The sequence below is a fragment of the Lycium ferocissimum genome, chromosome 3, assembly GCF_029784015.1.
Source record: "Lycium ferocissimum isolate CSIRO_LF1 chromosome 3, AGI_CSIRO_Lferr_CH_V1, whole genome shotgun sequence".
In the NCBI taxonomy this organism is placed as follows: domain Eukaryota; kingdom Viridiplantae; phylum Streptophyta; class Magnoliopsida; order Solanales; family Solanaceae; genus Lycium; species Lycium ferocissimum.
Window position 1 is genome coordinate 8,301,763 of NC_081344.1, and position 10,866 is coordinate 8,312,628.

At 32.9% G+C, this 10,866-nt stretch overlaps 1 protein-coding gene across 1 annotated transcript; it reads right to left on the reverse strand.

Annotated features, from left to right (window-relative positions):
• Positions 1 to 4,811: 4,811 nt before the first annotated feature.
• Positions 4,812 to 8,466, reverse strand: LOC132049571 (laccase-17-like). Its single transcript, XM_059440434.1, has 6 exons — positions 8,317 to 8,466; positions 8,047 to 8,198; positions 7,269 to 7,513; positions 7,022 to 7,150; positions 5,583 to 6,548; positions 4,812 to 5,198 (listed from the first exon to the last, which is right to left on the reverse strand). Exons 1-6 carry the CDS (start codon positions 8,428 to 8,430, stop codon positions 5,068 to 5,070), a joined length of 1,737 nt encoding a protein of 578 aa, XP_059296417.1. The 5' UTR covers positions 8,431 to 8,466; the 3' UTR covers positions 4,812 to 5,067.
• Positions 8,467 to 10,866: the final 2,400 nt, after the last annotated feature.

Genomic DNA, 10,866 nt, shown 5'->3' on the forward strand with positions numbered 1-10,866 from the left:
AGGCAATTAACCAGGAGATGGCCCATTTCACGATAATAGTTGCAATATGCCGTTGGGCCTGATTGTTTCTTAGGGCACCGGGTTATAATATGGCCAAAGCCCTGGCACCCATAACACTGGATTTGCTTACCAGACGAAACAGCGCGCGAAGTAGCACGGTAATTTGATCCAGCAACAAGAGCAGCCGTCGGAGGAGCTGCAGACAACACCAGAGAGGCTGAAAGACGAATTTCTTCTTGCAAGACAAAGAACCACTGTTGTGTCTATATTTGGCAGAGCTTCTTGATTCAAGATTTTTAGAGCGGACATGATCAAATTCAGGTCTCAACATCATGAGGAACTTGACCACCCTAGATTGTTGTCGTTCACTACGTATCTCTTTTAATGCCGCAACGAAAAGAGTAGAAGGAACAGTGTGATCTTGCTCAGACCACAACGCCATGAATCCGGCGTAGTAACTGCCCACGGCCTTGTCACCTTGCTCATAGGCAGCAAGGTTTCGTTCCAGTTCAAAGGTTCTCGCTAGGCTTCATTGCCGATGAAGCCGATACACATAAGACCACATCTCAGCCATCGTCTCATATATCCTAAACCCTGCAGAAATGTCTTCTGGCACATAATTTACCATCCATCCAATCACCTTAGCGTTGGACGTAATCCAGTCCTCCTTTTTTGTCGCATCGGTCGGCATTTTGGACGAACCATCGAGAAATCCAAAGAGACCTTTCCTTTGGATAAAAACCCTAAAGTGAAACTCCCAGCCAGCAAAATTCTTACCAGTTAGTTTGGTCATCACCAACTCAGACGATAAGGAAAGCTTCGATTCCATCACGAACAAGATCAATGAAAATAATTACCGGGAGCAGGAACTAATAAGAAAAAAAATAAGACGAGAACACAAAGTGCAGAAGCAAGATCTGAAAAAAAAAAAAAAAAAAAAAAAAAGACAGGAAACTGGTCGGAATAAAAAAAAAGAGACAAGAAACTGGTCAGGATTCTATAGACTTCTGATACCATGATAGAATTATAAACTGAAGTTTTATTGTAGACTTTTTGAATATTGTTCACAAAAGAATAGGTAGTACATTTATACAACTTATGATTACTCAGTCCTAGCTAATTATGCCTACAATCATGCTACTTGAATGATTCTGTCTATCAGCTAATTATCAGCTAATTACAACTGTTACAATCTGTTTAATTGATTCTATGTATCAGCTAATTACAACTCAGCCCATAGGCTAACAGATTTATTCCTTTCTTTTTGGGGTAAGTGTAAAAGGAGGGTAATTTAAATCAAGTTGTTGTGACCCCATATTGTGCATGCTTGGAGATTAGCATACAAGCAAGAAAACTTTCAAAGCGGTTAATTCAAATGTAGAAAAGCTTGTATTAGTCAGTTTGTTAATTATTGTTAGAGCGCTTAAACAAGTCCATTTCAATATCATAAGTGGCAACTGATCAACTCTGCAGTTTGAGTGAAAATTAAAATACTCAAAACTAATCCAAAGTAAAGCAAGGGATTGACTATAATTTTATCAGCCAAAAATGGGTAATTTGTAGCTAAAAGAAAAAAGAGGAGCTGCTACCATAATAACTTACTTATAAATTTTTTTCCTTTAATGGCTTTAAGCTCATGTTGTTGGTTGTTTATTTCTCATCATTAATTCCTGTGTTCTGTCATCTGTGCATGCAATAATTAACAACCTTCATCTTAACAACTTCCATTTTTTTTAATCATCTGGCATTTAAAATCCTAAATAACTTCTATCTTTATTGTAGTCTTTTGTTTTGGTGAGAAAGAAACTAATTTTATTATGAGAAGAACTTTTTGATTTGTCTAGGATACATAGTAACTGGACACTTATTTTTAGAGGAAGATAAATTAAAGCAAAAACAAAAAGTACATTGTATACATTAAGCTTTCAAAAATATTTAAATTGCTTCCATATATGTTTCTTAAAGTGAACAATATAAGATAACTATTAACTGAAAGTTAGAAAATAACTCCATTTAATTATGGAGCAAATTATCAATACACATGTAAAAATATCGGTTATTAATTATACTCCATTTATTTTTCATGTCTGTCGTCTTGTGGACGCCATAAACAGATAGTACACTTTCATTTATTGATGTTTATGCCTGTAACATGCTTGAAATTGTTGCTTCTTCATTAAACTTTGTGCAGAGTTATAAGTCACATAAATTGGAACAGATAAGAGTATTTCTTAAGACGTAAAGATAAATTTCCTCTTCCTTAGAATAGAGTTCTGGTTATGGGTTTTAATTAAACTCCAAGCAACCAGCAAAATCAAGTTAGTAAATTCATGCCACAATGTGAAAAGAACGCAAAAACTTAAGATATTTAACATTACAAAGGTACTATTTGATTTCTTAAAACTACTGATAAATCTCCTCTTTGGCAGAAAATATAGAGTTCTGTTATGGATTTTAAACGCCAAGCAACCGGCAAAATCTATCACTAAATTCATGTTGCAGCCAGTGGCGGAGCCAGGATTTGGGATAAGAGGGTTCAAAATATGAAGAAGTAAACACACGAAAAAGTCCAAGGGGTTTCAACATATACTATCTATTAATAAAAAATAATTTTAACCATGTGTAAACAGCGTAATTTTTCTTCGAAGGGGGTTCGGATGAACCCCTTTAGCCATATGTGGCTCCGCCCCTGGTTGCAGCACGAATTACTCATGATTTCTAGACAAAAATAGGTAATTTGACTAAAATGTTCTTAATTAAATAGGTATTGGGATTTTGTCACTTAACACTTAATAAGGGCAAATCTGGAAAAGTAAAGTTAATTCTTTCTTGATCAGGTAAGTGGACACTCTTTTTGAACCAAAAAATAAAGGCTCAGTGGACACTCTTTTTGAACCGGAGAGAGTAATATTTCTCCCTTTCCATTTGATATGATAGTAGTAATTGATTGGGCACTAAATTTAAGATGTTAATATAGTAATAATGTAATATTTTAGTGATGTAAAAAAAAAAAAATACTAACGCAATGTTTGAAAAGTTATAATTTAATAAAGAAAACAGGTTAAATTGGGCTTGGGTTCAATTTAGCTCCAAATTAGCTTTTCTTCAGTTTCAACTTCAGCAACAATAGAGGTAGACCTCCTCCTCCTCCTCTCCTGAGACGGGTCATTTGCACTTTTGTCCCTATTCGAGCAGATCTTTAATTTTGCACTTCAAATAGACTGGTCTTTAAATTTTGCCATTCAAAATTGAACTTATGCCTAGAGGGGCATAAGTTACACATCATAATATTCATAAGTTATGCCGGCATCCTTAAAAGCACTTATGCACCGCTAGGCATAAGTTCGATTTTGAAGGACAAAAATAAAAGACCAGCCCATTTGAAGGACAAAAATTAAAGATTAGTCCATTTGAAGGGCAAACCTTGCAGAGACACTGGATATGTCTGGTATGACGGAAAATGTTTTGCTATTTTCTCTTATTTGGTTGCACTTAAGTACAAATATTTTCCTCAAAATAGGAAAAAATGTTTTCCATAAAAATTTGAGATAACATTTTCTGAATTAATAAAAACACACTAACTCATTCTCCGATATCCTCCCGTTACCCTCCACCCCCAACACCGCCCACAACTCCACCCCCACACCCACACCCACAAACCCAACCCCACCTCCCCACCTCCCCCAAGCCACCCAAACCACCTAACCCCACAACCTCCACACCCACAACCCCTATCACCCCACCTTCCACCACCCGTCTTACCTTTCACACCCCCCTCCTCCGAATTTTCTTTTTCATATATTTTATTTTATTTTTATAAAAAATAAAACTCTTAACTCCACTACCATCGCTTCCCCCACCCCCACCCCCCTCCAAACCCCCATAAAAAAATTAATTATTTTGTTTTTGAAAAAAAGTTGTCAATTTTTTTTGGTTTAGTTTTTCTACAACCCCCCACACCCCGGCACTCCCGTCACTCCGAATTTTCTATTTTATATATTATTTTATTTTTATAAAAAATTTATATAAAAAAAAAATTTCTTACTCCAACCTCTTACTCCAACCACCCCACCTTTGAACCCGTATTCTCTTTCACTAAAAGTTGCACTCCGAATTCAAAGGCTTTATCTTGATTTTGCTTTAAGTATATGCAAATGATCTTAAAATGATATTTTTCAATTTGCGTACCAAAAACAAGAAAATGAGTAGGAAAATCACTTATTTTTTGAGAAAACATTTTCTCCGAAAAACATTTTCCGTCATACCAAACACACACTATGTCCAAAAAGTGAACCTGAAATCTAACATAATTACTATAGCCGAATTACAACATATCTTCAAGTTGGGCCTCCAGACTTTAATTCTTGTATATAGCAACCTCTAACAAACCTTTCACGTATACCATGATTTATGCAAACATTATCATTTTTTAGGTCATCTTTTACATTTTTAAAATGTTGTGCAAATATAATCCTTGAAAAATTATCTTGCCGAGAATGCTACACTAGAGTATAATGTTTACTCATGTATTGATTAATTTCACAGACAAACATTAGAATATTGTCGTCTAAAATTTGAGTAACTTATGAAATTGCAAACTGTAGTCTAACGTTAAGATCATTTTCAGTTTGCTCAAGAGATAGCTTTTTAGACTGTGGTCTAAAAGGTTCATAAATTGCAAGAGAAATAAAAAAATATGATCACTTTCTAAAATTGTCATCCTACACCTGGTGAAAATTTCTGAATATTCAAAGCCAAACATCCATGCCTCAGAAGTCAGGACAATATGTAAATATAAGATGAACAAAGAGTTTAAGGAATAAAAACCATTTATTCTCACTTGCATAGAATATAACTGTGACTCAATAAAATTACAAAAGGCAGTCAATTCTTCATCCTCTGCTTAGACCAAGGCTTGAAAAGGCCAGTCAGTTACAACAAAAATGAATTATAAAGCTAACACACCTAAAACACATAAAAGGAAAAAAAAAAAAATCAAGATTCAAAACAACGAAAGTGCAAAAGCTTGAGACTTGAAGGTCGATTATGTAATGAAAGACCAAGAAATTAGCACTGAGGAAGATCAGATGGAGGAGGAAGGAGTTTCTGATTTGGAAGCTTTCCATCTAAGACAAGCCATGCCATCTTCAGTCCCCAACTTGTATGCACATCGAAGTGACAATGCATGAACCAAACACCTACAGTTCAAACATTCATTATTTAATTACGTTAAATCTTTTTAAATATTACTAATCTACAAATTCTTGAATTCTTAACTAACTCTTACTCCCTCCATTTTATTTGACGTGTCACTGTTTAACTGGATATGCTGTTTAATAAAGAAAAAACAAATTTTGAAACTTGTGATCTTAAACATGCTATGATATTTGTGTAGCTATAAAGTCATGTCATTACAGTTAAACAAAGTAAAGTTGGATTATTTTTAAATATAGATAGTTACCATTCTTTTTATGTGCAAGCTAAAACAAAGTAATAGTATCGCATAAAATGGAGTATAGAGAGTTAACTCAAACAAATATTATCAAATAAGTGAATTATCACTTGTGATTTAATCTACTAACCTGGATTATCTGCTAAAAATCTAATGGCAACCCAACCACCAGATGGCACACCTATAGTGTTCCTCTCCACAGGGTCAATAAGATTGAAGTTAGCAGGATCTTTATTAGGGTCAAAGTTACCAAAACCTTGGCCAACAACAAAGAAATTGAAGCCGTGAAGATGAAGAGGATGACTTTCGGCACCAAGAATGCTTGTATCTTGCATGATTAGCTCAACACTTGTATTAAAAGGAAGTACCAAAACTTTAGTATCATTGTTAACCATTGTGTTATTTGGAGGATTCCCAGTATAATTGAACCAATTCAAAGGATTAACAGGAAAATAAGGTCTATAAACACCCTTTGATTGTCCAAAGAAATGAGATTGGAGCAAAGCAGTTGTAGGTTGTACGAATGACACGTTGTTTATCGACGCTGCAAATTTGGTCCCGTTAGGACCTTGACAAGTTTGGTTTTTGTCACAAGGGTTTGTGCCAAGGCCTACTGTGAAAAAGAAATGCTTGTCAACATTTTGTGGAACTTTAGCAGGAAATTGGGAGTTAGCCAAACTTCGAAACCTCTTACTGAAATTAGCAGCAAATGAAGTATCATTTAGTGGAGGTAAAATAGGCTTAAACAGGGGAAGTTTATTCATTGATTTAGTCGAATGAAGTATCGGCGATTCGTATTCAAGAATTCCAGCAACTGTAGAGTTGTCAAATGTGCCTTGTCCGGTGACATAGGGTCTAGCAGACATGAGAAAAGTGGCACTTGGGTATTCAGATTTGGTTTTTAAGAGAACATTTGTGGTTTGTCCTGGTGTTATAAGTACTGTTTCGGTCTCAAATGGTTTGACATATAATGCATCAGCTTCAACTATTGTGAGTGTATGATTTGCAATGCTGAAGAAAAGTTCATCATTGAGTGCAGCATTGATCAGGCGTAGAAGGTATGTTTTTCCTGGCTTAACCTTTAGCTTGAATGTATCTGCCACAAACCATCCATAGAGCATAAGTTAGTGTTATAGAGTATACTATAGGAGTATTAAAAGGTTTAACCATACACATACACTGATAGTGTAAAAAGCTATTTGGTCATTTAAAAGTCAATTACAAATAATATTTCATATAAGAAGCATGGATTTGTTATAGAATTTAAGTTATATATACTGTCAGTGTATAAAAATTACACTATCAGGTCATTCAAAAGATATTTACAAGTAAATCTCCTTAAAATATGAAATTTGTAATCTTCAAAATAAAATAAGTTAACTGCTACTACCGATAACTTGATGATGTAAAAATCACTTAAACTAACAACATATATAACTTAAATTATTTATATAACCAATAAAACGGTGAATATATTCCCTATTACAACTCGCATAGACTATACTGATATTGTAAAAAACTAGTATATTTAATGATTGACTAAAGGAAAACTTGGATGTACTAAAGTACCTTTTACAGAGCAATTGTACAAAAGCCCTGGAAGGCCATTGATGGTGTAGGCATCAGAGACATTTGGTCCTCCACCAGTTTGTAAAGCTTGACTAATGATGGCTTCAGGATCAGCATTGAACCATTCTCCTGAATATTTTAACAAAATTTCACAATGAATATTAGTGATTTACATTTATTTAGTTGGAAAATTTTGGATTATAAAAATTAATTTGAATTTATGTATAGATGTTTAATTAAGTAATACCAAAGATGATAGGCACTTCCTTGAATGGTTTGACAAAAGGGTAAGAGACATTTTTCTTAGGAAGGATAATTAGAGGACCATAAAGAGTAGATCTTAGCCATGAAATATGTGCATGCCACCATAAAGTCCCTCTTTGGCCAATAATTGTATAGTTGTATACATAAGTTTGGCCAGTTTGAATGGGACATTGTGTTATATATGCAGGTCCATCTGCCCATCCATTACGAAGCTGTCTAACTCCATGCCTGTTCAGAGGGGGGAAAAGAAAGATATTTTATAATCCTGAAACATCTATTAGAAGATAAGAAAAAGAGAAAGAGATCCTAGCTCTTTGAAATATATTTTCTTTTTAATGTTTCTATTGAAATAACATAGAAGAAGTTTAACTTCTATGCATTAATATTTCGTTCTCGAGTCATCCAAAAATAACTACAGGAAACTGCCCATACAAGTGGGATGCATAATATGGAAAACAAGGCAATTAACCTATGGTGGAATCGAGATTTTCATTAAGAAGATTCAAAATATAAAGTAGTAAACACAATAAGAAGTCAAAGGAATTTAACATATAGTATAATATATAAAAAATAGTTTTACCTAGCTACACATTGTAATTTTCCAGCGAAGGGGCGTCAATTGACGAATGGCTAGGCCATTGACTACGACAAGTTAAAATACACTAATAGTATATAAATTCATACACTATAAGTTAAATCCCATATAAAAGGGACGCAAACCTACTTTATACTAAGGCCCAAATATTATAGTAGTATTGTACCAGTGAATGGTAATATTGTTAGGAACATGGTTGGTGACTTTTATAAGGAGACGATCACCCTCCCTGGTCACAATACGAGGCCCTGGGAATTTTCCATTGACTGTCACTATGCTCTTAGTATGGCACAATCTTGTCACATTTTGCATTGTAATCTAAAACAAAGATTCCACACACAAAAAAAAAATGTTAGCATTTGTAAGAAAAACTAAATATACATATTTAATTTTCTGTAAAATAGGGAGAATGGACTTTTGATATGTATCTACGCACATTGAACTCATAGTGTCTAGTGATGGCTTGTGCAGGCTGAGGGATGAGACATAATGCAAGAAAAGCAATAAAGAAAATTGCCATGGGAACTAATGGTGGAAAAGTAGAAGACATATCTTAAATTGAAGGATGAAGCTATAAGATAGAATATATGGTAGTATAGGTGGATGAAAGCTAGCTCAAAGGTTGATGTATATATAGGGGAAATATTGATGGGGTGCATGCTTGGTCGATTAGGTGATGAAAATAGTATAGTCCTAAGAAGAACAATCAGGAAGAAGTTCAAAAATTAATCTGCACATATTATTTGATTTATTTCTAACAATTGACCAACTGTGGTTGGAAAACAACTTTAGAGTGTTTTCAAAGACAATCTAGCTTGTATTTTAATTTTATATTATTCTGAGGCTGTAAACTTTCCTTCGTCGTGATGTTAGAAAATCTAAAGAGTTTGCATGATATTGACCATTTTTCACATATATCCGATCGATAGCTACTGCATGTGCATGGTTTTTAATTAAATTTCTTTCTTTTGCACTGTTTTAGTTTCCTCTTTGTAAAAGTGTCTACGCTTTGTGATAAAGGATTAAAAATTGCCGTAGTTTCCCCTTGTCTAATATTTGCAAAATATGGTTAGAGAAAAAATGAAAAGTTCTTTGTCAAACACAAAACATTTTTTTTGACTCATTAAATAGAATTAACGTTTCTTGAGGGTCATTTTTTCACTCAAATTTTTTTAAGTGTTTACATTTATACACCGTCTTATCAAATCTTAACAATTGATAGGTCTAATCATGATGTTACATATGCTTTCTTATAAAGTTAAATCATGGGTCGGTTGTAATTAATCTTAGAGTCAACATACGTGTTCATTGATAAACTAGGCACGTGGTCAACTAAATAAGCATATGTTTTGTAAAATACTAGATGATGAAAGCCCGTGCCAATACAAAAAATAGTACCACACTTTTCTTTTTGGTTTGTCTAAAAAAAATGATATATTTTTATGTTTAGAAATCATTTAACTTGAAACTTCCTCTTTTACCTTTAATGAAATGATTTAAATCCACACAAATATCTATGACTTGTTTTAGATCACAAGTTTCAAAGATCTTTCATTTCATAACCAACTATTTTTTTATTCCACGTGAACATATGTCATAGTACTGAATATTTATCTCTTCTCATGTATACACGTATGCACTTCAATTTTAATTCCCCAACACATTTATTTTCTCTCTGTACTTATACTTGTTAATTTTTGACTTTTCAAGTTCTTTAAGAATTAATAAATGAAGTACTCCCCCCGTCCCATATTACTTGGCCACATTACTAAACTACTTTTTTATCCCAGGTGGACATATGTCATAGTACTGAATATTTATTCTCTCCTCATGTATACACGTATGCACTTCAATTTTAATTCTCCGATACATATTTATTTCCTCCGTGTACTTTTACTTGTTATTTTTGACTCTTCACTATGTCACATAAATTAGGACAGAGAAAGTACCTTTTAGTAATATAATTATGGAATTTTTATTATAGAAAGTATTATAATTCAATTAATTGAAAATATCAATAAATTATTTTACTTAGTCCGCTTCTCCCATATATGACTTTCCTGGTTTGGTTCTCCAATTGAAAGATTTGAAATACACCTTTTGCTATCGAGTTTCAAGCCATCATCTCTTTCTACTCAACAACATTGAAAAGCGCTTTCATGTGTTAGTATCTGTTGTAGTCTTAAATTTTTAAGTATAGACCAACTTCATCATTTTAAGAAAATATGTGTATACGTTTCTTGACCGTTTATATTTCGTCTTCTTGATGTTATTTCTCATTACTTGTGTGAGACGTATGTGTCTAAAATTAGTGTATTTTTATCCTTACCCAAATGTATAAGTTTTAAATCTCTTAGTTTTATGACTTCTTTAGCGGTTTTTGTGTTTAATTTATTTCGTTATTTCTTTTTTTCTAAACTTCTATTCTTTAAATTTTCTCTAAGCGTACCTTTACCATTTTCTGAACTTATTCTCATTATTTAAATGTCCTTTTTTTTTTTTTTTTTTTTTTTTTACAATTGTCTCCTATCTTTTAAACTATTAGGGAATTTGTCTATTACAAATTAAAAACTTTATCCTAATAAAATATTTGGATCCTATCATTTTAAAAATATTGAAGCACACTAATAATAATTTCAATTTTTCATATTACTATTATGGGCCTAATTCATCATATTTTTTTTCACAAATTGTTGAAAGAAAAAAATTCATTTTTCAAAATAAATATGTTGTACCGTTTATAAGGTATTAGGTTTGTAGGATATTTTGTTTTTAATGAAACATTTATTAAGTCATATAAAAGTAAATTGATTCCTCATTTGCTCTTGAAGTTGATCAAATTGACATAAAAAATTGACCTTAAAATAAAATTTGATAAGCAAATAGTTGAAATTGGTAAATTAGTGAGGTGATTCTTGTCATTAACATGATTGAGATGTTGGATAGGGTGTAATACAATTTTCTTCATTATAGCTCACTATTGAAT